Source organism: Hippocampus comes, unplaced genomic scaffold (assembly GCF_001891065.2).
Source record: "Hippocampus comes isolate QL1 unplaced genomic scaffold, H_comes_QL1_v1.1 scaffold149, whole genome shotgun sequence".
Taxonomy (NCBI): domain Eukaryota; kingdom Metazoa; phylum Chordata; class Actinopteri; order Syngnathiformes; family Syngnathidae; genus Hippocampus; species Hippocampus comes.
This window is the reverse complement of record NW_017805235.1, coordinates 216,745-243,064: the sequence shown is the minus strand read 5'-3', so window position 1 is coordinate 243,064 and position 26,320 is coordinate 216,745. Positions and strand designations below refer to the sequence as shown.

Here is a 26,320-nt window from a genome sequence, read left to right as displayed (position 1 = left end):
CCCCCCCCGCCCTCATGCACGCGTGCGTACATGTGCGCAAGTCATAATATTCAGGGCATAGGCTGCCCTTTGTTTGTGCGGTTCATTTCCAATCAACCTTAATTAACTGGAGAGTGTTTCCAGATTGCCAGCAAAAGAAAAATCCCCGCTTCCACCCCTCCCCACCATCCCACCTCCCTTTTACCCTCAGCCTCTGCTGTTTTGAGTTGGAGGACGGAAAGGGGAAAAAATTGGAGGCATTAGCTATGTAGATTGGCTTCTCCTTTGATGCTGGGGGAAAAAAAATCTTTAGCAAGGGCCGTAATTGCAGACTGTGACCCAGCAGTGTCTGACTATTTATTTTAATGTTTCAGCTTGGTTTCAGTCGGAAATATTGCTGAGTTTCTACACATATTTTGACTGGACTGCGTAAGCCCCATTTGGATACAAAATGAAATCTATTCAAACGTCTTGTGTCTGTTCAGCCACCACCCCAAATATCCGAATAGGAACAGTCAAAGTACCCTTGACTGGACTCCGATTGGAAACACAAGAGTTCTTCTGGTTTTTGCTCTTTAGCAGTCACTGAGGTACACTATTTCCCACCATCTTTGTTGAATTTAGCCCAACAAATGTGCTCATGAAATCTGACCCCAGGTCAGCTTTTCTGACCCATCCACAATTCCCCGTCTCTTAATGCAGCTACACAGTCGCTGGTCAACAAGTTGAATTTTGAGTCTGACTTTTGTTGGCGGAGGGTGTTGGGGGGGGCGGGGGGTATATCCGACATCAGTCAGGTATTGTCTTTCACGAACAATGACTTATCAGGTGTGGACCCGAGGGCAGTTTAGTGTAATGTTACCTGAGCATCCAGTCGGACCAATTTACCTGTCATCAAGCTGAGTGATGGGTGCTGCATACCCGCTCCAGGGGGAAACTCAGGAGTCCATCTGACCACTCCACCTTCTTTTCCCCCTATCACACTCAAAAAGATTTCATTTATGGCCCTTTTCCCCTCTTGACACGGTTCCAATGGCGGACGCAGATGCACAGCGCTGCCGGCTGCTGATTGGTTGACCTCTGATGGACTCAGCAGTGTTTGAGTTCAGTTTTCTGGTTTCTACCTGTCTTCTGTCTCTGCTCCTATGAACGTCTCAATGCCGTGCTCAGCATGCTGAATAAACTACAACGAATGCGATACCCTGGTTTTCGGCGATTGTTGTCGTGTTCTTGTTCTAGCTAATGCGTTCAATGCAGTCTGGTTTTCTCAGCTTTGCGGTGCAGTATTTTGACGTGGGCAATCTGAGCTGAGTCGAGCCTGTACTGTGCAGTGGAAAAGCACTGCAGAAAGGCGACAGTGGCCTGCCAGTGCAGTGCTCCCACAGTTTTGTTTAAACGCCTCTCAACTGTAAAAGCTTGTAAACATACATGTAGTTACCCTCGAGTCCATTATTTAGCCCCAGACTCTGCCTTTAGGAACAGAAATGACATCTTTTTGTACACTGGTCTGACACTGTTGTTTTAGTCAGAATTGGTGTGTGTTATATTACCTTTGAGAATGAATGAGAAGTCATGCTTTATAATATTGATAGATCTTTTTTTTTTGTATGAAGACCTGTGCTTGTAATCAGAATACAGCAAAGGCAGATATTTGGCTTTGTTCAAGATTTTAGCCAAAAGAAGATTATTCTCCCCCTCCTGTGTCCACTTTGTATTTTGCCCCCTGTTTTACCTTTGAGAATGAATGAGAAGTCATGCTTTATCATATTGATAGATCTTTTTTTTATGTTTGAAGGCCTGTGCTTGTAATCAGAATACAGCAAAGGCAGATATTTGGCTTTGTTCAAGATTTTAGCCAAAAGAATATGATTCTCCCCCTCCTTTGTCCACTTTGTATTTTGCCCCCTGTCCTTAAGCTTGGCAACAAATAAACAGGCCTAATTAGGCCAGAGTTGGCCTATTCATGCCAGTGTCAGTGGGAGATGGATGCACAGGCTTTCACAGCCACCGTGGCCTCCTTTGTCTTTGGCTAATTTGATAGAAGATTTGGTGCTTGACTGAGGGGCCACAAGGTGAGAACGAATGACCTTCTGGGAGACCTCAAAGACTGCGTATGCGGCCACTGCTTTGACTTCTCAGCATTAGGATTCAAATGAACTAGTAAGACAAAATGGTGGGAAGACGCATCATTGAAAGGCAAACGGCAACTTTGCAGGTATCACCTGTGGATGGATGCCTTAAGTGTTCACGCCGGCGGTTCCCGGTAGCAAATGGACAATTTGGACCGAAAACAGATTCCCACCGACCAAGACGTGACAGTGTGGCGACAGTGTCATTTCAGGTTTTGCATGCAAGAGGCCGAGACTGCAACTTACGCATGATAGTGCGACCGGAGCACAAAAGTCGGAGGCGGGGACTGTGGCATTCAGCAGCTCACTTTGTCAAGTCTGAATTTCACTCTTGTGCTCTGCTTACACGATGTGATTGATGACAGGCCTCTCAACAAACACAAACCAGATTTGCCAACTTTTATGCAACCCGTTTGCCACGTTTGTTTGTTTGGAGTACGGTCCGATAACGACTGTCATATAAAAGCATGGGGAAAATTGTGACTTCTCTTGCCATAAAAGCACAAAAGTGAGAGAAGAGAGAAGCTGGGTATAATGGGGGATAATAATAATTGTAATAATAATAAAAACAACCTGCTTGGGACCGGGTGTCTCCGTCTCGGCGAAGTACTGAAAGGCAGATGGATGGAAAGGGCTTTAGCCATGAGGGGGAGAAGAGAGGAAAAACAATCCGACCAAAGAGAAGTCTCTGAGCCCCTCTCTCCCATTAGAACGTTGAGTGTCCAAGGCTGAAATTCCTGGCCTATTATTTGCCTCACACCGGATCTGATCTGCCACTTTAATTACCTGACTGTACTTCACCGCATATGTGTGCACATGAGTGCACGGGGGCATGCTTAATTAAAAACCAAAAAAAAAAAAAAAAAGGAGATGCTGGTTGATTCTTTGACTTTTTACCATTGTGTGTGTGTGTTTTATCTTAGTTTTTACTTGTACCGTATATACACATGCAGTTTACCGCATGTATTGATCGAGCCAACTACTGCAATGGAAGGCAGGCAGATGCTTTGTCACTGTGGCTTGGGGAGCACGCCTATCAACAGCTGTTTGCAATGGCTGCCAAATGATCAAAAAGGCATTCCCTCATCCCTAAGACGTACGTAAGTCCACATTTAAAAGTGAGAGCCGCGTCTTTTGTCTGAGCTACAACTTAAGCGGTTGAAATGACAGAGTAGTAAATACCGATGTGCGTGTTTTGCTGTCAGACCGACTGCTTCCAACAGGCGCGGTTTGCACAAAGCTCGCAAAGAGAGGAAACGTTTCACCACAGCAATTTAAAATGTAGAATTTATATCCTCAAGGTAGTTTTTGGAAACTATTCATTCCTTTTTATTGTACGTATTTCTCATTGCCACACAAACATTTCTTGATTTGATGCAAGTACAGTTGTCGAAGCCAGTGTCCTCTCGAGCAACATTGCTGCGAGTGCCACACCAACCGCTGAAACAAAACAACGTGTTGCATGGTGTGATAACGTCGTGCATTCCTTTGACGTAACGCATATTTATGGCCTGTTTTAACTTGTGGCTCCCTTAGAAGGTAATGGATATTATGAATAATTTCCCACAATTACAAGAGTGTCTTCATAAGTAGATGTGTGTAAGCTTTTTCTTTTTCAGCCCTGTGGGAATCCGTGCGACAAAGTGTTGTTTCGCGTCAATCCGAATCGCAATTTGAAGTTGTAAATAAAATATAATGAGCACATTTTTATATTCAGTCGGCTCAAACTTTCACCGTGACTCAAAAGACAGCAGAGAAACACCTAACATGATTCATCCTCAAATGATTCATATTGCCCCTTTCGCCCTTTAATCTTACGTACTGTATAAAACAAGTGAGATACAGCGAATGAAAACACAATTTCTCTCTTTTAATCTATCGCTAGTCCCCATGGAATCATCTCTTGGATATGTCAGATTATACCTGATTATAGCGCGTGCACATACACGTGCACTCCCCTCAAACACACTCACTCATGCACGCACGCACACACACACACACACACACACACGTTTGATTTCATTCCTCACGCTTTCACTGTCCCTCCCACTGGTTTTGTTTGGCCTTGGATTGGTACGGATTAATCCTCTAATTGCTTTGTAGCTTTGTTGTGCGGCAGGGAGAGAGTGGCAAAAGCGAGTCAGAATGAAGCAGCAGGTGGATAGGAGTGAATGTCAACATAGGCCTTTAAAGCTTTCCTTTTAATGTCAGCTCAGTCACCCACCCGGAAGCTACCTGAGAGAAGCCGGTACTGTAGCCAGTAAAACAACGCGCTGCGGCTTCTAATTTGGGAGCTTTTGACTGATCAAGACAGCAATTTCCGTGAATTGGCAGTCAGCGTCTGTTGGTTTTTTTCTGATTTGTTTTGCATATCTTTGTCATTGCAGGATTGAATGACTGTCGGGTATGTGATTACTATTTGCATCGCTGGTCACGTGTGCCATTTCAATTAACACTCTACTTCTACAAACACAAGGAAACAAAGAAGCTCGAGGGTTTTGAGCAGAGTTTCCCAACATTTCTTGAACCAAGGCGCCCTTTTCGCCTCCGAAAAATCTCACGGCACAACGACGAGCATGAATACTGAAACAATGATGATCTTGTCCACATTCACTCACAAATAGACTTAGAGTGAAATACGGTCTTATTGAATTGAACACAAAGCTGATATATTAGCAGGAAGGTACGATTTCTTCTGGTGTACAAATGGCGCAACAGTTGGGCTCACCACTTACATGCGCCTTCTGCGATAACGGAAGATGATTTAGTTTTCCTGCCTGTCAATATATGTTGCTGGCATAGATAGATGAAAAAAGATCCATTTGCAATTCATTCAAACAATTTTCGGACCAATCGAGCCAAACCGGATAATTCACGGCATACTCGTGAGCCATGGCACCCCGGCTGAAAACTTTCTCATGATTTGTCACTTACCTCTATGCTTGCCTCTCTTCTTTTCTCTCCAACTTAGGTCCCTGCTAGGCCGGATGAGATGAGATCCCCATGTAGTGGACGCCATGGCAACTTGTGACTCTCCCCCTATGGTCTCGTCACGGCAGCAGGAACATGGTGGCCAAAGGCTCGGTGTTGCTGAGGACAACTCGGCTCTGGCCATGGAGACTGGCGTCGCCAACAGCAACAATGCCGGTAGCAGCCAAACGTCGCCTGTAGCCAGAGAGGTGGAGAATGGCCTTGGAGAGTCGACTGTCAATCCACTGAGATCCACGGCAACCCTCACCTCTGTCAGTGCAACCATTGACTCTATTACAGAACAGAGTCGGAGAGAAAGCTTTACAACCGGTAACAAAGGGAGTGTTACTGGGACTTTACCAGGAGTAGGAGGAGGAGGAGCAGCTTTGGGTTCAGACTGTTCTGCCCCTGCCACATCGCCTGTGGCGCCGGCAAAGGAGATCCCCTGCAACGAATGTTCCGGCTCCTTCTCCAGTTTACAAAAATATATGGAGCACCACTGCCCCAACGGCCGACTGCCAAACACCGGAGGCCACGAAGATGTTGATGAGCTCGAAGGTATGGCAGGAGAGGAGAGCGAAGACGACGGCGAGCGTGTGGGGTGTGCGGCCGATGGAGGGGAACTAAACAGCGAGCTGGAAGAGGAGAGCGATGTGGAGAACCTGTGCGGTGAGATCATCTACCAGCCGGATGGCTCTGCCTTCATCGTGGAGGACTCCAAAGAGCAGCGTGGCAACCAGGAAGGGCTCCCCGGGGCTCTCCATTTCAGGGGCCTGCTATCCTCCCAGACTTTCCCCAATGCCCAGGCTACCACCGGCCAAAGTGGTCTGGGCCAAGGGGGGGAGCGGCTGGAGCAGCCTGCTGCACCCATGTCCTTCTTTCCCCAGATCATCAACTCCTTCCACATCGCATCATCCTTGGGAAGTAAATCGTTGGTGGCCGACCCCCCCTCCATATCAAATACCTCAAATGGAGGGCGGGCAGGCACTAGTCCCGTGTTGCACAGTTTTCGTGTTTATGACCTCCGCCACAAGAATGACAAAGACTATTTGACGGGGGACGGTGCAGCCAAAAACTCCTGTGTATCCAAAGATGTCCCCAACAATGTGGACTTATCCAAATTTGAGGGCTGTGTGGCCGACGGGCGGCGAAAGCCAGTGCTCATGTGTTTCCTGTGCAAGCTCTCATTTGGCTATAGCCGCTCATTCGTGACACATGCTGTCCATGACCACCGAATGACCCTGAATGAGCAGGAGCAGAAGCTACTGAGCAACAAGCGTGTTTCTGCTATCATACAGGGCATCGGCAAGGACAAAGAACCTCTTATAAGCTTTCTGGAACCAAAAAAAACCCCTGTATCTGTGCTATCCCACTTTCCCACACCTGCCAACTTCCTCGGGCCAGACACTGGGCTCCGTGGCTTGTGGAACGCTTTCCACAGTAGTGGGGAGAGTGCCGAGTCCCTTCAGGCAGGCTTTGCTTTCCTGAAGGGCAGTGCCAGCAGCTCCTCCAATGACCAAAATCCCAGATCCCAAACCATGCCAAAGGCTGAGACCAACCCAAACCTCGGGGGTGGGGCTGGTGCCCATAGAACCTCCAGTGGAAGTTCTGCTGCTGCTGCTGCTGCCGCCGCCACTGGTGTCAACCTGGATGGCCGGAACTCTGATCTTGACCGTAAGGCCCACATTAGGGACACGTGCACTTTGCAACCCAATGGGCCGGACCTGAGCCACTACCTGCCTGTTAAGCAGGAGCCAAGTGCAGTGGGACAACAAAGTCCAGAGCAGGATGAGGACGGTTACTCCAATGGTGGCGGAGAAGAAATTGAGGCGGAGGACGAAGAGGAGCAGGCAATGAGTGTGCTTCTCAAAGACCAGAGGGCCAACGGCACCAGTAGCAAAGATTTCCCTCTCTTAAACCAAAGTATTTCCCCTCTTTCCAACAGTGTGCTAATGTTTAACAGTGACAGCAAAGGTCCGCCATCCGCCTCCTCTTCTTCCCTGGCTATATGTGAGAAGCTGGAAATGGAAAAGACTCGTCTGTCCATTGCCCTGGCTGCTGCCAGAGAGCGGGAAAGCAGTAATGACTCAACCGCTGAAGTTCTGATGGGGCGGGATGAGTCATCGCCGTCCTCCCACCCCCTTGACATGATATTGATGCGTCGGGATGATGAGAGTCCTGGACCTAACCATCCACACACTGGAAATCCCAGTACCCCTGGCACCCCGGGTACCCCTGGTACCCCAGGGCCAGGTGAAGGGTCACCAGGAAGCGGTGTGGAGTGCCCAAAGTGTGACACGGTCTTGGGATCCTCACGTTCTCTTGGGGGCCACATGACTATGATGCATTCGCGGAACTCGTGCAAAACGCTCAAGTGTCCCAAGTGTAACTGGCATTACAAATACCAGCAGACACTGGACGCTCATATGAAGGAGAAACATCCAGAATCTGGAGGATCGTGTGCTTACTGCCGTACGGGCCAGCCTCACCCTCGTTTAGCCAGAGGGGAAAGCTATACCTGTGGATACAAGCCTTTCCGCTGCGAGGTCTGTCTAATTTTACAAAGTACATCGCCGTCTTTTGTGTATCTGACAAGGACATGATTGCAGGGGCCGACTCTGATGAATTGCACGTCGTGTGAATTGCGTCACTTGTCATACCCTGTGTTCTAGCTCATGGCAAATCTTCCATTTTAGGTCTGCAACTACTCAACCACCACCAAAGGAAACCTTAGCATCCATATGCAGTCGGACAAGCATCTGAACAATGTCCAAACACTCCAGAATGGTGGAAGTGAGGCACAGTACAACCACAACCATGCCAACCCAGTCGCTAGTACCGGCCTCGGTGCGGGCTGCGGGGCACCCTCGCCATCCAAGCCCAAACAGAAGCCGACTTGGCGATGTGAGGTAACCAAAAAAAGCCGCATCATTGTAATGAGGTTGCACCCCAACGAGACAGAGTATTTCACCCTGTGTTGCTGTTTGATGGTTTAAAATTGTTTCAATTTTCATGTGTGATTGCATGATGTGATTACTGATCAGGCTTTCCTCCTTCAGGTTTGCGACTATGAGACAAACGTGGCCCGCAACCTGCGAATTCACATGACGAGTGAGAAACACATGCACAACATGATGCTGCTGCAGCAGAACATGAAGCAGATCCAACACAGCCTTCATTTAGGGCTGGCACCAGCTGAGGCTGAGCTTTACCAGTATTATCTGGCTCAAAACATCGGCCTGGCGGGTGTCAAACTGGAGAACCCCGGCGGCGGCGGCGGCCCAGACACCCAGATGATGATCAACCCCTTCCAGCTCGATGCTGCAACAGCAAGTGCTCTTGGATCCGGTCTCGGTAAGCGACGCATGAATCCAAATAAAACACTGCGATTGAATTTTACTTTATTCATACCTAATCTGTGATTGAATAAAACAAAAAAAAAATCGAATGAAACCTTTTAAAGCACCTTGTAGAACAAGAAAAGTCAAAAACAACATCACATGCCCGACTTTGAGACAGTAGAACTATGGGACTTCTCCAAGCCAATCAGTACATTTTTTTAATATTATCTAGAACAGCTCTCATCACAAGGTTTGCTGATAAATGGGAGCCTATTGCAGCGGAATTTAGGAGGCAGTGCCAGAGTGGCGCCGCCCATGACATAAAAAAATAAGAACCACGTTTCTGATGTCAGCCGAATGTCATGGAGTTTGAGTCAAAATCAAGCCGAGTCTTATGAATGCCAAGTCAAAGTCAACTTGAGTCTCTCATGAATTTTTGCCAAGCAAGATGGAAGTGGGCTTGTGTCGACTGGAGTCTCCCACCTCTGATTTTTGTACATCATCATTGAAAATAAAATAATGGATATGCAGTCAAATTAATCAACAATAAATAACTATATTAAAAAAAAAAAGAATACGCCTAAATATGAACCAAAATTAAATTGGAATTGAACCATAGGAAGTGTTGGCTATCGATTTTAAAAATCACAGTTATCATCTGTGTGTTTCCGTGCATCCATTTTGTTCCTTTTCATTTTTCTTGCAATCCTTCTTAACGTCTCTTAGCACTCCCATTCTTTTTTTCCCCCGGTGCCCCCTTTGCTCCAGCTCTTTTTCCTTCCCCTTATCTCCTCTCTCATATTGTCTCTCTGTCATTGTCTCCTTGCTTTGACCCCTCGCTGATTAAAAAGATGATTATGAGATGGACCATAAGAATAATTCTTAATCTTTCATTTGTAATTTTCTTAAATCAGATTAATCCTTGCCACCATACACGCTACCCCACCTTTCCAAACCCCAGAAAGAACACACACACACACACACACACACACACACACACACACACACACACACACACTGGCACGCTGGCACCCAGCAGGAAGTGGATTCCTGTAGGAGTGAGCGAGCTTTAACAATGACCCTGCAGTGTTACACACACTCCCTCTGCCAGTGTTGAGGTCACAGCCCAGCCAGCAGATGTACTCACAGTGATTTACACCGATAGCACCCCGCTCCCTATCGTGAGTGCAGCTCTACAGGGGTTTAGATGGTGCGAGCGTGATTGTTTTATATTCAAATACGGAAGAGGCTCATTGGGAATATCCCTCGCTCCGCACTCAATAATTAATACAATGCATTTCATGAATAGATTTCAATTTGTCATTTCTGTGCTCCAAACAAAGTGTTAAATGATGTAAAAACAGACGTTATGTGCTTTGATAGCATGAATGGAGGGTCAATGAAGAGATGAAACAAAATAATTTGTTAGATTTCTACGGTTGGCAGATTTTCTTTCATTTCCAGGTCTGAGTGGGCAAAGAAAGAGAAAATGTTGATTCTTTTCACATCTTTGTGTGTGTGTGTGTGTGTGTGTGTGTGTGTGTGTGTGTGTGTGTGTGCGTGTGTGTGTGTGCGTGAGTGCGCATGAGAGGAAAAACCCGCCCTTGAAAAGCGTTGTCCCACTGCTGCTAAGAGGAGTAATTAAAGCTACCTGATGAGCGAGTTAGCAAGTTGAAAAGGATGATTGTAATTGATCCTGATTCAATCCTATTAGGGTTTTTTTTTATAGACGAGACTTTGTAAGGAGCCCTAGTCGTCTGTGAGGCTTTATTTTATTAAATCCTTTTGTGTAAAAGAGGCCTGCATGGAGGACTCCATTCTCCCTCCCTGTCCTTTTCTCTGTGATTTCTCCAAATTAATGTTCATGCCCCCCCGATACATTTTTACTGTCATACACGGTTCTCCCCGTGGCGCCGTGATCTTAATGTTAATGTCATCTCCCCGTTCGCTTTCTTTGTAGTGAACAGTGACCTCTCATCGGAATTGCGTCTCGCCGGCGGTCAGCTGATGGCTGACGATCTCTCGCTGGTGTCCTCAGGTGGAATGGGGGGCATGTCCTCAGTGGACCCTTCCCTCTCCTCCCTGTCGCCGCCTATTAGTGACCCCTCGCTGCGCCTCTACCAGTGCGCCGTGTGCAACTGCTACTCCACCGACAGCCTGGAGGCGCTTAATGCCCACGTCAACACGGAGCGCTCGCTGCCGGAGGAGGAGTGGCGCTGCGTGGTCGGCGACGTCTACCAGTGCAAGCTGTGCAGCTACAACACGCAGCTCAAGGCTAACTTTCAGCTGCACTGCAAGACGGACAAGCACATGCAGAAGCACCAGTTGGTGGCCCACATCAAGGAAGGAGGCAAGGCCAACCAGTGGAGATTAAAGTGTGTGGCCATTGGCAACCCTGTGCACCTCAAGTGCAACGCTTGTGACTACTACAGCAACAGTGTGGATAAACTGAGGCTACACACCACCAATCAGAGGCATGAGACCGCCATCCGACTTTACAAGGTAAAAATGCTCTTGTCTGCTCTCACCTCGCGATCAAAGCCGCCCCGTTCCGATACACCGCAGGGGGGAGTTGACGCGATAGAACCACGTGTCGGCTTTGCATGTTTGTCTTTGTGTTAGTTTGTTTGTTTCTTCACTGAGACCATCACAAGGATACGACGTTCCCATTAGAATGGGAGGGCAAAGACGGAAAAAAGGGTCGCTGTGTGGATACGGAGTGGTTTCCTGGGCACATTTCCTGCTTTGATTCCACTAGCATTACTCTTGCTGTTAATTACCCAACATGCTTCAAATTCATCAGCTCGACCTTTCACATAATTTAATCAATTAAGTCTTTTATTTTTGGAGTGTACTTTTGTGTCGGAGCTCCCAAAAATGTGTTTCATTTTCAAAAGTTGAAAATTTATTTAAAATACATATTTTATGAACACGTAAACACGCATTTGAGTTTTCCCGTGTATTTTCAGCGGTGGTTCTCGGAGGGAGTTTGAGGGGAAGGGGCAGAGCCCCCTTAACTCTATTTGTGCCCTCCCCTGTGCCCCACCGAGTGTAAACGAAGTAATAGTGTGTGTGTGTGTGTGTGTGTGTGTGTGTGTGTGTGTGTGTGTGTACTGGACAGCATATTACTTTTGCTCTCTCAAAATGCGTTTTTGTGTCAACGTGTGGCATCATCTATCCAGCATGTCAGCCATGGTTTGTGAGTGCCACAAATAAGAAAAATAAGATTAAAAAACAAAAACAACAGAAAAGCAGGCAATCACAAACATTTGACGCAAGGCGAGCTTTTTTTGTAAAAGCACTTGCATTTTTTCTTCCTCCCTCAAGATATTCCACTAAAGCCAGGCAGTGTCTTTTTCACCCTGGCATGTGGGCCAGCCCAATGCCCGCTCTGTGCACCCTGAGCACCGCAATACCTCATCTACCCACCCGTCGACCCCTACAGGCTTCAACAAATGTGTTCCACAGATGAGGCTTTTAATGCCTCTGGCACAAGTCCCAATATTTTACCCTTGGACATGTGGTACATGTGCTACGAAAGCCAAGCAAGTGGGAGAAAAGGCAGCTAGTGGTAGGACTGGAGTAGAGGAAAAAAAAAAAATCATTTCTTTTATTTGACCAGAAAAAAAACCCACCTCCTCTTTCATGTATTGGCAGAGGTGAAAAGCACATGGGAACGGAGGTAGCTCGGCCCGGCGCATAAAAGATCCAAGTGTTGACTACTTTACCATCTGTTTTTTTGGAAACACAGAAAATCTTTATGGCACGAGAAACCATTTGAAGACACAAAACAAAAAGCATATTCAGGAGATTTTATGACCGCTTTGTAGCAGCGATGGAATACTTCTAAGGGGAATTTGAAAGTGTCTTATTTTCCAGACTTTTTAAAAGAGAGAGACAAATGACATTTGCAGCACATAGACACAAAATAAACGGGTGTCCCGGGACCGGCAAGTGTCCAAAGTCATAGGCCTCGTTTGAAGAAGAAGAAAAAAAAAAAAAAGCCTAGCTGGCGCTTAGGAGAGAAAATTACTGTACCGTCATTTCTCAAGTATAATATGCTCTTGTGTGTCATACGGTCATCCAAAATTGCCCCCCCCAAAAAGCCGGATTTTGTATCTTCCTTTGTCAAAAAGTATCCACAAAGTAAAGAAAAGTTCTCTAACAGTTTTGACTGTCAACACCCGAGCCTTCCTCTGAGCTGTCACCACTTTGCTCCGCTTCCTGGAGTGAGCCAAAGCCATATTGCGGAATCGTGCCATCACGTCAGGATAAAAAAAAAAAAAATCCTCGATATGCACCAAGTGTTTTCAAAAATAACGTGAGGTGTTTTTTTTTTTTTTTTTGCCAATGTGGGGAAAAATGAGTTAATTTTATATTTTACGCTTCTTGCCATGTGAGAAATCCACTTCTACACAAAATACGGTTTCAGTGTTTTTGTCTTCATTTACAGCCTCATCCTTGTTCCCTCAGACCAGCTAAAATATTGTTTATAATTGAACATTCTCCATAACAATGAATCAGAATTCTGCTGATTGTTTGGAATGAATTGTAATGCTCCAGTATAAAGCAGAAATTGACAAATTGAGCTACACACATACGGTGGCAACTCTGGTCAACACATACTGGCATGGCAACCGGAGTCCAAAACTTTGATCCCATTAAATTATATGTTTTATTTGTGATCACTTTTCCAATAGCTGGGCAAGGAAACATGGCCTATCCCTGGTTCAAACAATTGTTTATTTTTAATTTAATTTAATTTTTTTACATTTCTGGGCAAGTTACATTTGTTTTTTCTAAATTGCATCTATTATTACCCAAGTACAGCATTAGCACAGCTGTTGAGTGCAAGACATGTGCCAGTAGCCTGTGTGGTTAGTTGGACATTAAACTCCGTCATAGCATCGCATGTCTGTCGCTGGCCAGCGCTTCTGTTTAGCTTAGCATTGAATATGATGATGTATGGTTTCGTTTATGATTTGTAATAACAAACAGTGGCCTTTAATACGCACAGGAGACGGGAGTAAATCTGTCAGTGCCATTCACAAGTGGAGCACGGCTAAGCAAGGGGGGTCATTTTGTAGCCGGTGTGTGTGTGTGTGTGTGTGTGTGTGTGTGTGTGTGTGTCCACTGGGCTTTGAGGTTGCGATCAGGGCTTTGCCCTTGGGTCATTAGGAGTGGAGAATGTTCATGGTCAATGTTGCATGGTCAGGGACGACACACACACACACACACACACACACACACACACACACACACACACACACACACACACACACACACGCACATGCACGCACATAGACAGACATATACACACGCAAACACAGACGCAGTCTCATAGGCCATAGCACCTGTTTCTCAGATGGCTGTCTGAATAAATCTTCAACTGTCCTCAGTCGCCATTAGCCTCCCCCCTTCCGTCGCACTGTCTGTGTGTCTGTCTGTCCAGTTTTCCGTCATCATTCAAGCAGAAATGGACATCCGGGCTCCACCGTGCATTTCCATATTTCTGTTTTTCTTTTCTTGATTTTCCCACCCGTCTATCTGTCCCTTGTGTACTTCTTTGAACTGTGCCACATAAAAAGCTCCACGTTTTTAATGGGCGGAGTGGAAAAAGAGGGCAGAGGACACGGAGCTCGGACACCCTCCGGTGTATAGATGTCTCCATGTACTTTGAGAAAGTGCAGGTCGGCCTTGCCATTACCTGTAATTCCCCTGGCCGGCCAATTGAACATGAGAATGCATTGAGAGAACACATCTTCGGAGTCTCCCCTTTGATTTCATGAGCGTCGAGCCATCTTATTTTATTGGTATTTTTGCCTTTCTTGCATGCAGATTATATTCGGCCCATCTCTTCAGAATGCAGATAGCTTGATTTGTGCATTTGTGATATGAAGTCAAGCGCCGTGCCGTGGCTATTAGCGAGGGTCAACCCTTGCCACTCTCATTTGAAAATCAAATATCTCTCTGTTTATGCAGCTCAAATTATCGGACTGTCATTTCAGCCAACGTGATGGGGAAATCGACAGGAGCTTGACTTCTGTAGATTTGCATAAAAAGCCATTGTGTTCGTCCTCGAGAATGGTAAAGAGTCGGATCTATTTCAAATGCACGGCACCGTTTATGACACGGTCCCTCGCATACGAGGCGTATGCGTTGCATATATTCATGGCGGCGTATTATATCTCCAGTTAAGTTTCCCGGTTCATCCCCGGTCCCATTATGAAGTCTTCCCACTTGAGCCGCTGTCTGCTTGATCGTCGCCTCCTTGTCTCCCATTAACTCCAAGAGTTGTTATTCTTCTCTAAAAGGAGGGCTCACCGATTGAGCGCCGCGTGCTGTCATGATGCGGCCCCCGGTCAGACGACCGGGCTCACCTTCTGTCCCCTCATTTTTTTTCACCCTCTCATCCCCCTCGCCTTTCACCTGTCGCCATTACAATGGATACCTTATGAGAGCTTCGGGTGAAGTGGGGGAGGGTGACGGCTAATTAAAGCGCAGGGATGCAGGTGCTTGTGCGTATGTGTCTGTACACTGTGGCTTTGTGCGCTTGAGTGGACAGCCTTTATCCTTCAATAATCCTCCTCGATATTAATAAGGGATCCTCCTTCCCCGGCTTCAACCAGATGGTTAGCAGAGCCGCAGCGTGCGCGAATTTATGCGTGTGCCGTGTGTGTGCAATCTAGTCTTTGCTCACGCTCCCGATTGCAACCGGCGCATCGTGTTCAGAAACACACTTCTGCTCACTTTGAAACAGCGCAGCTTGATCTGCGTTCCGTGTAGCTGGGCTAGCAATACGTCAGCCGTATACACGGCGCGACAAAATAGAAAACGACACGGGGTGTGTGGAGCTCCACCCTTTCGGCACTTTACCTGCTCGGTACCCTGAAGGAAAGGCTCCATTCAGCTGCTTTTAATCATTGAAAATGTGTTCCGATACAGCACCAAGCTTGAACCCCATAAAGTGATTCTTCAGTTAGTCAGTCAGTTGCGCTCCCTGACAGTAAAAGGGTATTATTCCTCAGGCGACATGTGGGTTTGTGACATTCACAACTTCAGGAAAGGCAGTGTAGTGTTGCACCGAAGAATATTTTCATTCGCGGCGTTAATTTCAGATGCTCCTTCTCCCACACTTTTCTCCTCTAGTCAAAGATATTGATGTGGACAAAGTTGAACTGAAATACTCTTCCATGCCCCTACCCAATCAATAATCAATCGATTTGGAGGTAATTGTGCCTCCCTCGGACCGGTCCTGCGTGTCTCTCTCTCTCTCTCTCTCTCTCTCTCTCTCTCTCTCTCTCTCTCTCTTGCTCTCACCACGCGCTCTCTGTCATTATCTGCATGTGGCCCAGTATTCGGCATTTCAGCATTCCAGCTCTAATTGATTTTAACCATTAGGTGCTCACTGAATAGATAAGTAGTGGGAGATATTCGATTATATGGTGGAAAAGAGAGGCGGGAATGAAAAGAGAGCTCGAAGGCTTGAGGAATGGTGTTGGTGGGCCGGTGGAAGGAGGGGGCGGGGGAAGAGGAACCGGCTTGCCCTGCCGTCCATCCACCTTTACCCACAGGCCCCCTATGCTCTCAGCAGCAGCACAATGTTCCTGACCTCCTGTGAGTTCAAGCAGCTTAGGTTCTGTGAGGTAATCCCTGATGCTTTGAAATAGACCTGATAGAAAGCCCACTTACTTGTTCGGGATTAATGCGGGTCGAATGACAGGGGGGAGATTGGGCCGGGGCGAGGGTGTGTCAATTTGTTGATTTTTCTACACATTTAGGAAGAATCGCATTCATCAATAATTATGATTGAGCGGTTGAATTTTTTTAAATGAAGCCGAAAGGAAGATGCGAGTTTAGAGTTCAGCGTTCTCATCCGATCTTAGCAGGATGTCGCGCAAAAAGTGCCGCGATGACTCAAAATAGTTTTGGGGGGGGGGGGGCATTTTGAATGGGGCTGCTAGTCCGTAAGCAGTTTTTGGGAAGGAGCTATTGCGTGTTAGGCTTGCCCTGCAGAACAAATTTAAACTTTGTCCTCAACAACCCCCCCCCCCCCAAAAAAAGCAACTGTTGCTAACAGTTGGACTCAGAGCATAGAGCGAGATAACATCCCGAGTACAGAAAACACAAAGGCAGATCAGTAAGGATTTGAACTTTGTGCCCTCTGGTCACGTAATACCGTGAAAGTGAAGGCTCCGCCGCTACCGTGCTCCCAGTCGTTGCCAAATTTGAGAGCGATAGCAACCTGAGTGGAGAAAGTGCTGATATACATGGATAGGGCGATGACATTTTCCCTGTGCTTTTATACTTTTATACTACGTGTACTATGCTAACTTGCTAATATTTGTTTTGCAAGAATACAGTAGAGTAGCAACCTGAGTTGTGGTCAGGTACTTTTGGAAAGATAAATTCATCAGTGAGACTCCTCCAATTGCTTGCTTGACACGTGACTACTGTTTCCGGTGACGGTCATCTGATCAGAATGAATTATTTAGCGTTCTGAGACAGTTTCCTTGTTGAATGGATGTGCATCCTGCGCGGAGGTTCTACCATGCCGCTTTTTATTTTTATTTTTTGCTGTATATTTTCTCAATCCTTCCTCCTCCTCAGTCAAACAGGAGTCTAGGTTAGGGCCAGCGAACTGGGCGGTTGGGGGTTGGTGGGGGAACAAAGGCAAACATTTGAGTAATCTTCAAAGAGTCCATTGGTATGTTGAGTGGACGCTGGTATGTGGACTACGGCCGAGGCTTTTTCAAGGGAAAACAATCTCCTTCCTTTACGCGCCGGGGTCTGGGCAAACACCAGCCAGCCAGGCAATTCTCCTCTATGGTGTCACCGCTATCATTTTACTGCTCCCCGCTCATGCCGCCACGGTAGCTTCCTCTATATTTGGGAGAGCGGCGTCGACTTTATGGGTTGCACTAGAACAAATCAGGTCGTTGAAAATGCGGTCAGTTGAGTTGATGTGACGTGCCGGGAATTGTTGAAGGAATTATCTATGTGCGCTTGCACACTGTCTCTATTTTAGTCTCTGGCTACTGATAAGTGCGCAGACAGAGGCCCTCCATAAGAGGAGGCCAGGGCCAAATGTGCCATCTTTCCCATCACTTGCAAGGCACACGAAACAACAGCGGCTCATTTTGAAATGAAGATTGAACGGTGCCATTCAAGCGCATCACGCGCATGGTGTGTTACGGCATGACGAGAGCCTCATTTAATGACGGCACTTCTTAGAGGAAAGAGACGGACGGGGCAGTCTGACGTCTTGCGACAGTTTCAAAATGAACTCTCTTTGTCCTGTAATCACCACCCGATTTCTCACGAAGATCCACCTCAGGGTTAATTTCTCCCGTTTCTCTTTCATTAGCGGGACTCTCGGTATTAGACGTGTTTTGTTCCCTGTACCTTTTGTTTTGTGCTAAGTGAAACCATGTGACAGGGTCGGGGCTAACTGCAAAACAATACTCCCTTCACAGGCTCAGGAATGTGTAATTAGTGATTTGAACTCGACGACGCTTGTCGAGATCCTTCCCTATCAGTCTCTCCCTTTCTGTCTCATGTTCTTTTGTTCTCACCGCTTATAGTTTCTTATGCTCTTTGTCTCTCAAACCAGTCAGTTCGTTTGCCTTGCCTTGCAGTTTGAACGTTCCTTTTGTCTAACTATCACTAATGGCTATTTTTTTTTTTTTTTTTTTTTTTTTTTGCAAGCACACGCATCTCATGAAGAGAGCAGAGAAAACCAAACTTGGCAAAAATAAAAATACAAATCGCAGCCCCTCCCGGCGCCAAAATGATTTTCCCTTCTCTTTCGGTTTTAGTTAAATATAACAACATCAGTGTAGTACAAACCTCTTTGATGGTACCAAGCAATTAGCCGAAGCCCCAGATTTCCATTCCTTTTATTTTTGTTTTTCTCGACGTCTCTCACAGATTCTGTCAATTAGGCCTTGCCTTGATTTTCACCCAAGGCATCTTTTGCACGTGAGGAAAACTGGAAAATGATTAACACTGCCCAAGGGCGTGTTAGCATATACGCTGAGTCCCTCCTCCTGGCGCAACGTTGGCAAAAAAAAACACAATCCGCTGAGCGTGTTACCATTTTGACCATCTTGAGCCAATTTATGATCTCTGTCCCATTGTGAGATGACGAAGAAGATGGTTTCGGGACACGGGGAGGTCTGGTCAGAGTCACCTGGCGGCAGCGGAGACAAGCGGGAGCTTTTACACCCTAATGGGTTAAGGTCAGGATCACTCATATTGAATAACTGGCTGAGCCTTGCTGTCCAAATCTCATGCTAATGTAAATACTCATCCATTTTGGTGGGGGCGGAGGTGGACTGGCGTTTTTAAGACACCAAACACGCACATTCATTCACTCGCACGCACGCATACACGCGCTGATGAGTTAGTAAGCCCTCTTCTGGCGTCTGTGTTTCTTTGAGTCTGTTATTCCCAACTGCTGGCTCAGTACAATGTAAAATATGTGTGACTAGGCTTCATTGACCAAAACCAGAAGAAATGGATCATGTAAATCCTTAGCAAGGCTGTTTGTCTCCTCCTTTTGTGAGGGGTTGGCTGTGTGTGTGTGTGTGTGTGTGTGTGTGTGTGTGTGTGTGTGCGTGTGTGTGTGTGTGTATTGGAAGAGGGGAGGCGGAGGCTTGTGTAAAAGGGAAAGGAAAAAAAAAAAAGAAGAGCTCTGGAGACTGAAGTGATTTTTCCAAGAAAGGGGGCCAGGAAGGTTAGGAAGCTGTGAACTTCAGATTGACCTTTGGCCCATATGTCAGCTACACTTACATCACTACTGCAAGTGTGTAAAATGTATGCGTGTGTGTGGAAACAAGAGAAAGGGAAATCCGGCTGGTTGGCCCGGGGAGTTATTTTATATTTCCTCAAAGCTGTATCGCCTTTACGTCCTCATTGTGTCTGCTGTCAAGTAGCAAAGAGTAAATGGCAGAATGGAGGGAAAGGGGAGAGGGAGAGTGCATACGAGCAGACGAATGGCAGGAGGCTTTAGACCAAAGACTCAGTGTGATAATTCATTTATTTGCCTTGGCAGCCATTACGCAATGGACGCTTATTATTATTATTGGGTGACCTAAGCTAAGCTGGCCCACGGGCCCTCGTGCACCTCACGGACGGACGGGCTTCGGAGCTGTGATTACACGGGACGGCCATCAGCCAGGACTGAGACACGGGAGAAGCAATTTAGCTTGAGGAAATATTTGTCTTAGCTTTTTTGATAGTGGAGGGCTTTGCAAGCAAAACAAGGAAAGAAGATCAGCAAGAGGGAAAAAGAGAACTTGTTTTTTTTAATTATTACTATTTTGTTTTGTTTTTTTCATACATATAAGCATAGCGGTTCGACTATACGAAAGGACGCAGTTGCCTTGAGAGAGTGAAATATAAAGCAAAAGATTTGCATCGCACGTTAAACGGACAATGCATACAATATGTGATGGATGACAAGCACATTTTCATGAAAAGACTGATTTACAATGAGGTGTTTCATGGAAGCACGCCACTGTTGCAAGGCAAATTTGGCACTAGAAATGGACATTTATCTTTTCATAGCTGTCCGTCCGTGTATTTAGTGTACAGGAATCTCGCGTTTATCACGGGGGTTGCGTTCCAAAAAGAACCCGTGACAAGTGAAATCCCTGAAGTAGCCCGCTTTAGTTTTTCACACTTAACGTGTACAATACAGTCCAAGCTCGTTTCAACGTATCCCGTTGACAAAGTTTTCGCCGCTGTAACGTTCACAAGTCCCGATTTCACGTCCTTCATTTTCCATTTGCCGGTTTTGCCTACGACGAATACCTTTAGAACACGAACGTCATAATAACGACTGGATTTTTCTCACTAAATAGTGACAAGGCCCTTCGTTGCAACGAACCGTGGGAAGCGAACTGCCGCGACCTTGCTTATGAACAAAATGTGCAGCGCGGGATTCCCCTCCGTTGCTTAGCAACGCTCCCGATCGACTCGGTACATTGTTGCACTTCCTGCCATAACGCAACGGAGGCATTGCGCGGTCCTGAGCACGCGGTCTGAAAACATGTCTGGTAAACGGAAGCAAATCTCGCGCTGTCTCCCAGACTTGGGCGGCACTGGCAGTTGCAAATGGCGATTAACATTTGCTGACGGAATGTTTTCAGACATCAAGTCGGAACGCTACCGCCGTTTGTTTCATGTCTCATGAAATCATTGTTTTTTCTTAAAATCTGGCTTTGTGAAACTCCTTGTTTCGTGACTCTGTTTTAACAACACACGCGGGACAGCACTGAGCATCTCATAAGCCAACCGAGGTCGACGTTTTCATCGAACGCGATGCGGTCGCAATTGTTGTATGTGGCGTCAAATTTGTCTTTCCACGCCTGACTTGCATTTGCTGCTCTCGCTAATGCTGGATGTCAGGTAGCTCCTACCTGGCGCCCTCAGCTTCTTTTTTTAGCGCGGTAGTGATCTCGCTATTCACTCGCCTTTGTCCCGCGGGCTGAGCGGTGGTAGGCAGCGACGTGTTTGGGAGTTCGGAGCACAGGTTGGAATTCTACACTTGGCAGCCTTCCAGGCAGCGCTGCTATGTGTTTAGAATACTTTCGAGGAACAAAACGCGCTTTTGTTGTTTGCTGGGCCAAATGGGGCTGTTTTTGTCTCAGATGACTCCGGGGGAGGGGGCACGGGACAGCACCGGAAGCTTGTGACGCTCCACGAGGATGGTATAGCCCTGCTCCCCTACTTCCACAAAAAAAACAAAGGACGAAATACGATACAGAATTTTTTGTTGTCGCAGTGAGAGGAGGGGGGGGCACATTTGCATGTGTGCACGCCCCTCTTGTCAGCGGACACAGGAACATGCGTGATGGTTCTTCACATTTGAGACATGCATGCGCATGCTTTGACACACACAAGACAGAGAGCTCCAGTGGCGCGATGTGTTCATTAGGGGCCTGCTTCTCTGCACTTAATGACGGGAAAGAGCCACGGTGGTGAATACGGCCGCCAAATTTGTCATTTGGTTTATGGAAGAAATAGCGAGCCTTCTGCTTTTGAAATATTTTTGTCGTTACAAGTTTGCGCGCACCATTGGAAGCAAGGACAAAAAAGGGAAGCACACAATTGAAATGATATAGGCAGACACAAAAACACACGCAAAATGAAAAAAAACAGTGCTCTGGAAATGACTGATGCGTAAACACACACACACACACACACACACACACACACACACACACACAGACGGGAGAAGAAAGATGAAAGAAGTTTTTGCAGGGATGTATTTTGCCTTGCCTTATTAAGAATTCAGTTAATGAGACAGCTTTGCCACCACAGACAGAACAAATGAATGTGACGGCATAGCAGCCCGCTTCCCCTCCTCACAAACCGAGCAAGTGAGCACTGAGGTGTGTGTACTTGTGTTTGTGTGCGCCAGAAAGGTGTTTTGTAAACATCTCATTCAGAATAATGAATGTAGTCCTCTGTCAGCCTCACACATGCACACACACACACACACACACACACACACACACACAAGCAAAAACACCACAAGGGAGCTTCCCACACCTGTCAAATTAACTCTCCTCCACCCTCTCCAAATGTGTGTCTGTGTGTGTGTTGTGTGTGTGTGCATTTTATGGACAAGACTGACAATGTTGTGTTTTTGACAAATAAACAGTGGTAATTTACATTCCATGTGAGGGGCTGTGGGGGATGTGAGTGAACATGTCGGCCACCACCCAGAGAACTGTGTGTGTGTGTGTGTGTGTGTGCGTGTGCTACATGACGGTCTACTCATGACACGGGGGCTGTTTATGAACTTGATTGGCCCACTGGGAATGTTAGCTTATTTGGTTGTTTGCCAAACACTAATTCCCAACAATTAACCACCACCAGGAGCTGTGATGAGGTGCCATACGCCACAAGGACGTGTGAGTGTTTTTCTAATTCCGTGGAACCGCGCAGACAATAACGTGGCACACATGCTGATTCATGCTAATTGAAAGTGCCCTTGTGAGAATTTGGTTGAATATTGTTTATCGCCAAGTAGTACATTGCATTTCATATCGCCATTATATTTCACAAACATTTGAAATACCCAAAATTTCAACATGGACCAAAACCTGCATTTCTTTCTTCAGTTGTCATGAAGTGAGGACCCCAACGGTTAATGTGTTAGTTCACGTTTGCAGTCACAATGTTGTGACCAATGGAAGGACAAAACAAGCAAAAATTGCTGATCTTATCTTTGGTAACAGATTGTTTAGATGAACAACTTTATTGGCACACGCTGTATATATCAATGATACCCGGTAGTGGGGCTGGGCCATTGTGGAAAAGCAAAATAATAATAATAATTATTATTTTTGATGGATATTGAAATTGGGATTAATGAAAAAAAAGATAATTAATTGATTTCACAATTTAATAATAACTTTAAAGTACAGCCAGAAAATGGATTAGTAACTAGTAAAAGAATAACATATTGAAATAAAAGAACTAAACAATGAATAAAAAAAATAAAAAAATAACTGCTGTGGGCATTGGCCTCTTCGATGGGGCACATGCATGGAGATACACATTTACATAAATAAAGATGAGAAGAAGAAAGTCGAGATGCAAATGTATGAACATAACTTGCATTACGCGTGTTGGGACCAACATACGGCTGTTGGTTTTGTTATATGACCTGCCTGTATTTGTTACTACAGCTTTTATGTGAGACTCTTCATTATTGATGAAAGAGCAATCCCAGAACTCAATGCTAATTTTCCATCAAGCCATCAATAAGATTTCCTGTTGACTGCGAGCATTAGCGCTGGTGATGTTTCCAAAATGAAGCATGGCTTGTGCTCAAATGTACAATGTGTGTGTTTATTTAAGTTTTTGTTTGATTCTTTGTGTTTAGTTTGACAAGAAATCTCAACCGGGGTGTCGACAAACAGCTGAAAACACCCTCTGGGAATTTAGAATAACACCCGTCAAATGCTTGCTGCACAAGCAACGCGTTACGTTGAGGGTGCGTTCGCAACACATTAATTGGCATACACAACTGCCGCTGTTCGTCACGTTAATGGTTTTCTGTGTTTTGCTGAGATGCCGACATCGGAAATCACAATTACGTTTCGATAATTTGCCCAGCCAGACATTTGTAGAGCAAGGGTCAAGAGTTTCTTGTTTGCATAACATCCGCAAATCTGCCATGGTCGTCGGATTTTTTTTTTTTTTTCACATCACCCCAAACGTGACGGTCAAAACAACGAAATCCAGCCGACATCGCCAGAGAGCAGGTTCATTTATTGGGACACAGATACAGCAGCGCAAACCCAGGAGCAGGAACACTGTGTTTGTGTGTTTCAATGTGCATTACACAGCCCACGCCTGGCAGGAGTCAAAGTGCTCCTTTAAACATTCATAAATCATGGATATTCTGGCCTGCAATCTCCCGAGCGCCTGCCGAGTGCCAGAGCGACAGACAGACAGCCCTCTAGTTTAGGTCTTAAACAAACCCTCTGGAATGTGCTGATGGCGAGAGAATTAATATTAGGTCTAAACCTAGCTGGCAGCCGGCTTCAACCCCAAGTGTATCATTCAACTCTGTCTGACTGAAGCTTCATATCCCTAAAAGCAAATAAGTCAAAACGTTGAACCGCGTGAAGCATTTTTGGGGCCGCTGTTGATTTGTCTGAGCGTTTTCATTTCCAACCGGTTCAATTACCTGAATGGCTTTGCCAGTAGAAACATTTGAAAACCAGTCAAGGGTGACTCCGGCGAAACCTCGCTCTTTTTCACAGAGTTATCAGTGGCTCGGGGCGTCGAAAAAGAACACTGGCTTTGTCACATTTACATGGCGCCGTTCGTCTTTTGCACTCGCTCTGTCGCTGGACAAAATCGCGGCCTGCTAAGGACTTGGATTCATTGCGGCAACTTCCCGTTTCACATCCAGAACTCAAGTAACTGGAGTGAAATCCCGCGTGAATCAAGAGAGAGAGCACAAAAGAAGGCGCAGTGAAAGGCGCCCATTGTTTTTGCACCGAAATACTAATGATTGGTGACAGAATGAAAGACGTGGCGGATCTATAGGGGCTCTTGTGTGGGCTGCATCGCACACGGCGTGATTATGGAAGGCCATTACGAACACGATGCCTGGCATCAGCGAAAAAGGTATTATTGGGAGAAAGGTTTCAAGACAACGGACTCTTGCATGTGATCTATGCATGTGAGTTGTCCAGGAGCGCAGGCATGTGCGATGACTGCAGCTCTGTTGTCTCCGTCGAGGGAAGGCAGGACAGGGGGGGGAAAAAAAGAGAGTGGGTGGTTGTGGTGGTTGGGGGGGGGTGAAAGAGTGCGAGGGAGGCCTCCTTTCACAGAGAAACAAAGATAGCTGTAATTAATGGCCCTGAGCTCTGGTCTAGGGGAGCTTTCTTCTGACAACTCGGACTTAATTAAAACTTAAGACTTCTGAAAGGGCCTCTGACCGCGCAGGGACGTCCCACCGCTTCATGAGAAAAACCCGGTTAGATTTCCGACAAAAGAAAGAAAGAACGAATGAAGAAAAGATGTGTTAGCAGCTGTAGCTAAGTTGCTAATCCCTGTTTGTCAAAGACAGAACGGGCGGGGGAAGGGAGGGGCGGGGGCATTGAAACTCACACACCTGCCGCCCACCGCGCACAGACACACACACACACACTTTCTGACCCACCTGTTCAACCGCGTGATGATTATGCAACGGTGTTGGGATGCAGCGGGAAAGAACGACGTGTACGTGCATGAAAAAGCTTGCTAGCGCACTTTTATAGAAATATAACATTTGCCCTGTGTCTATGCATCCCCCCCACCACCACCCTCATCCATCGTGCTGCCCTCCTCCCATCACAGAGGATCAGATAATAAAAGCTCGGCCCGCTCTTTTGTTTTTGTGCATTGTTCATTAGCCCGGCAGCAACAACAGAGGCACACTCGATATGCTTGGCTTGACCGGGTGTATGAGAGCGGGACAAGGTGGGTCGCTGTAGACCAGAGGGGGTTGGTGGGGGCTTGGAGGTGGGTGGCTTGCTGTGCTGTGTGTGCATATTTGCGAGCTTGTGCGCACGCAGGCGCTGAGGGCCGGGCGAGAGGTAGGGGGCGGCTTTGCATGGCCGCGATGCCATTAGAGAGGCAAGTGGAGATGCGGCGCTCGCAACTGACAGCGCACGTTGAATGAGAAACCCCTGCAGCTGGCAACAATGAACAGAGCCGGACAATGTGAACGTTCGGAGAAAAACAGCTTTGCCCTCCCAGCCCCTTATTTTGACTTTTTCCTTTGTGCCGAGTCCGCACGTCACCTCAGACTTCTCCAATTAATGACATACAGGCTCTACGCATGAACGCAGCTCTGTTTTTCTGCTCCTTTTTATCATAGAATATTTTCGGGGCGAGACATTTTACAGTGGAACCGCGACATGATGCTGGAATAAAATGCAAAATTAAGCGCGAAACCAAAATTGGCCTTTGGAATGTCTTTTTTGGGGTTTTTTTCGCTTTATTCGGACTGCTTCAGCTCACATGCTGCAATGTGTCATGATCATGTATAGCTGGAAATAATCGACAAAGTGGCCGGGACGTTCTCCATTGACGTGTCTGGCTCGTTTGAAGCCAGGGAAGTGGGATTTCTGGGCTCTGGATCGTTGCAACGCGACTGCAACCAGAGCAGAACCAAAAGCTTTTATGGTAATAAAGTGGTCAATGATATGAGGCATGATTCAGGCAACTGATGTCCCCCCCCCCCCCCCCCACACACACACACACAGAATGAGTGTCGCCATTTCACATGTCAGATTGAATGTTGATTTTGTGTGTGTGTGTGTGTGTGTGTGTGTGTGTGTGTGTGTGTGTGTGTGTGTGTGTGTGTGTGTGTGTGTGTGTGTG

General features: G+C 46.5%; 1 protein-coding gene across 3 annotated transcripts in view; it reads left to right on the top strand.

The window, feature by feature from the left end:
* zfhx4 (zinc finger homeobox 4) overlaps positions 1–26,320 on the top strand; it is an 81,734-nt gene that overhangs the window by 17,163 nt on the left and 38,251 nt on the right. For all 3 annotated transcript variants that reach the window (XM_019869429.1, XM_019869428.1, XM_019869430.1), the window contains exons 2-5: positions 5,080–7,624; positions 7,775–7,987; positions 8,138–8,432; positions 10,380–10,921. In XM_019869429.1, the coding sequence (XP_019724988.1) occupies positions 5,126–7,624; positions 7,775–7,987; positions 8,138–8,432; positions 10,380–10,921 (3,549 nt within the window). In that variant the 5' untranslated portion in view covers positions 5,080–5,125. The remainder of the gene's footprint in view (positions 1–5,079; positions 7,625–7,774; positions 7,988–8,137; positions 8,433–10,379; positions 10,922–26,320) is intronic.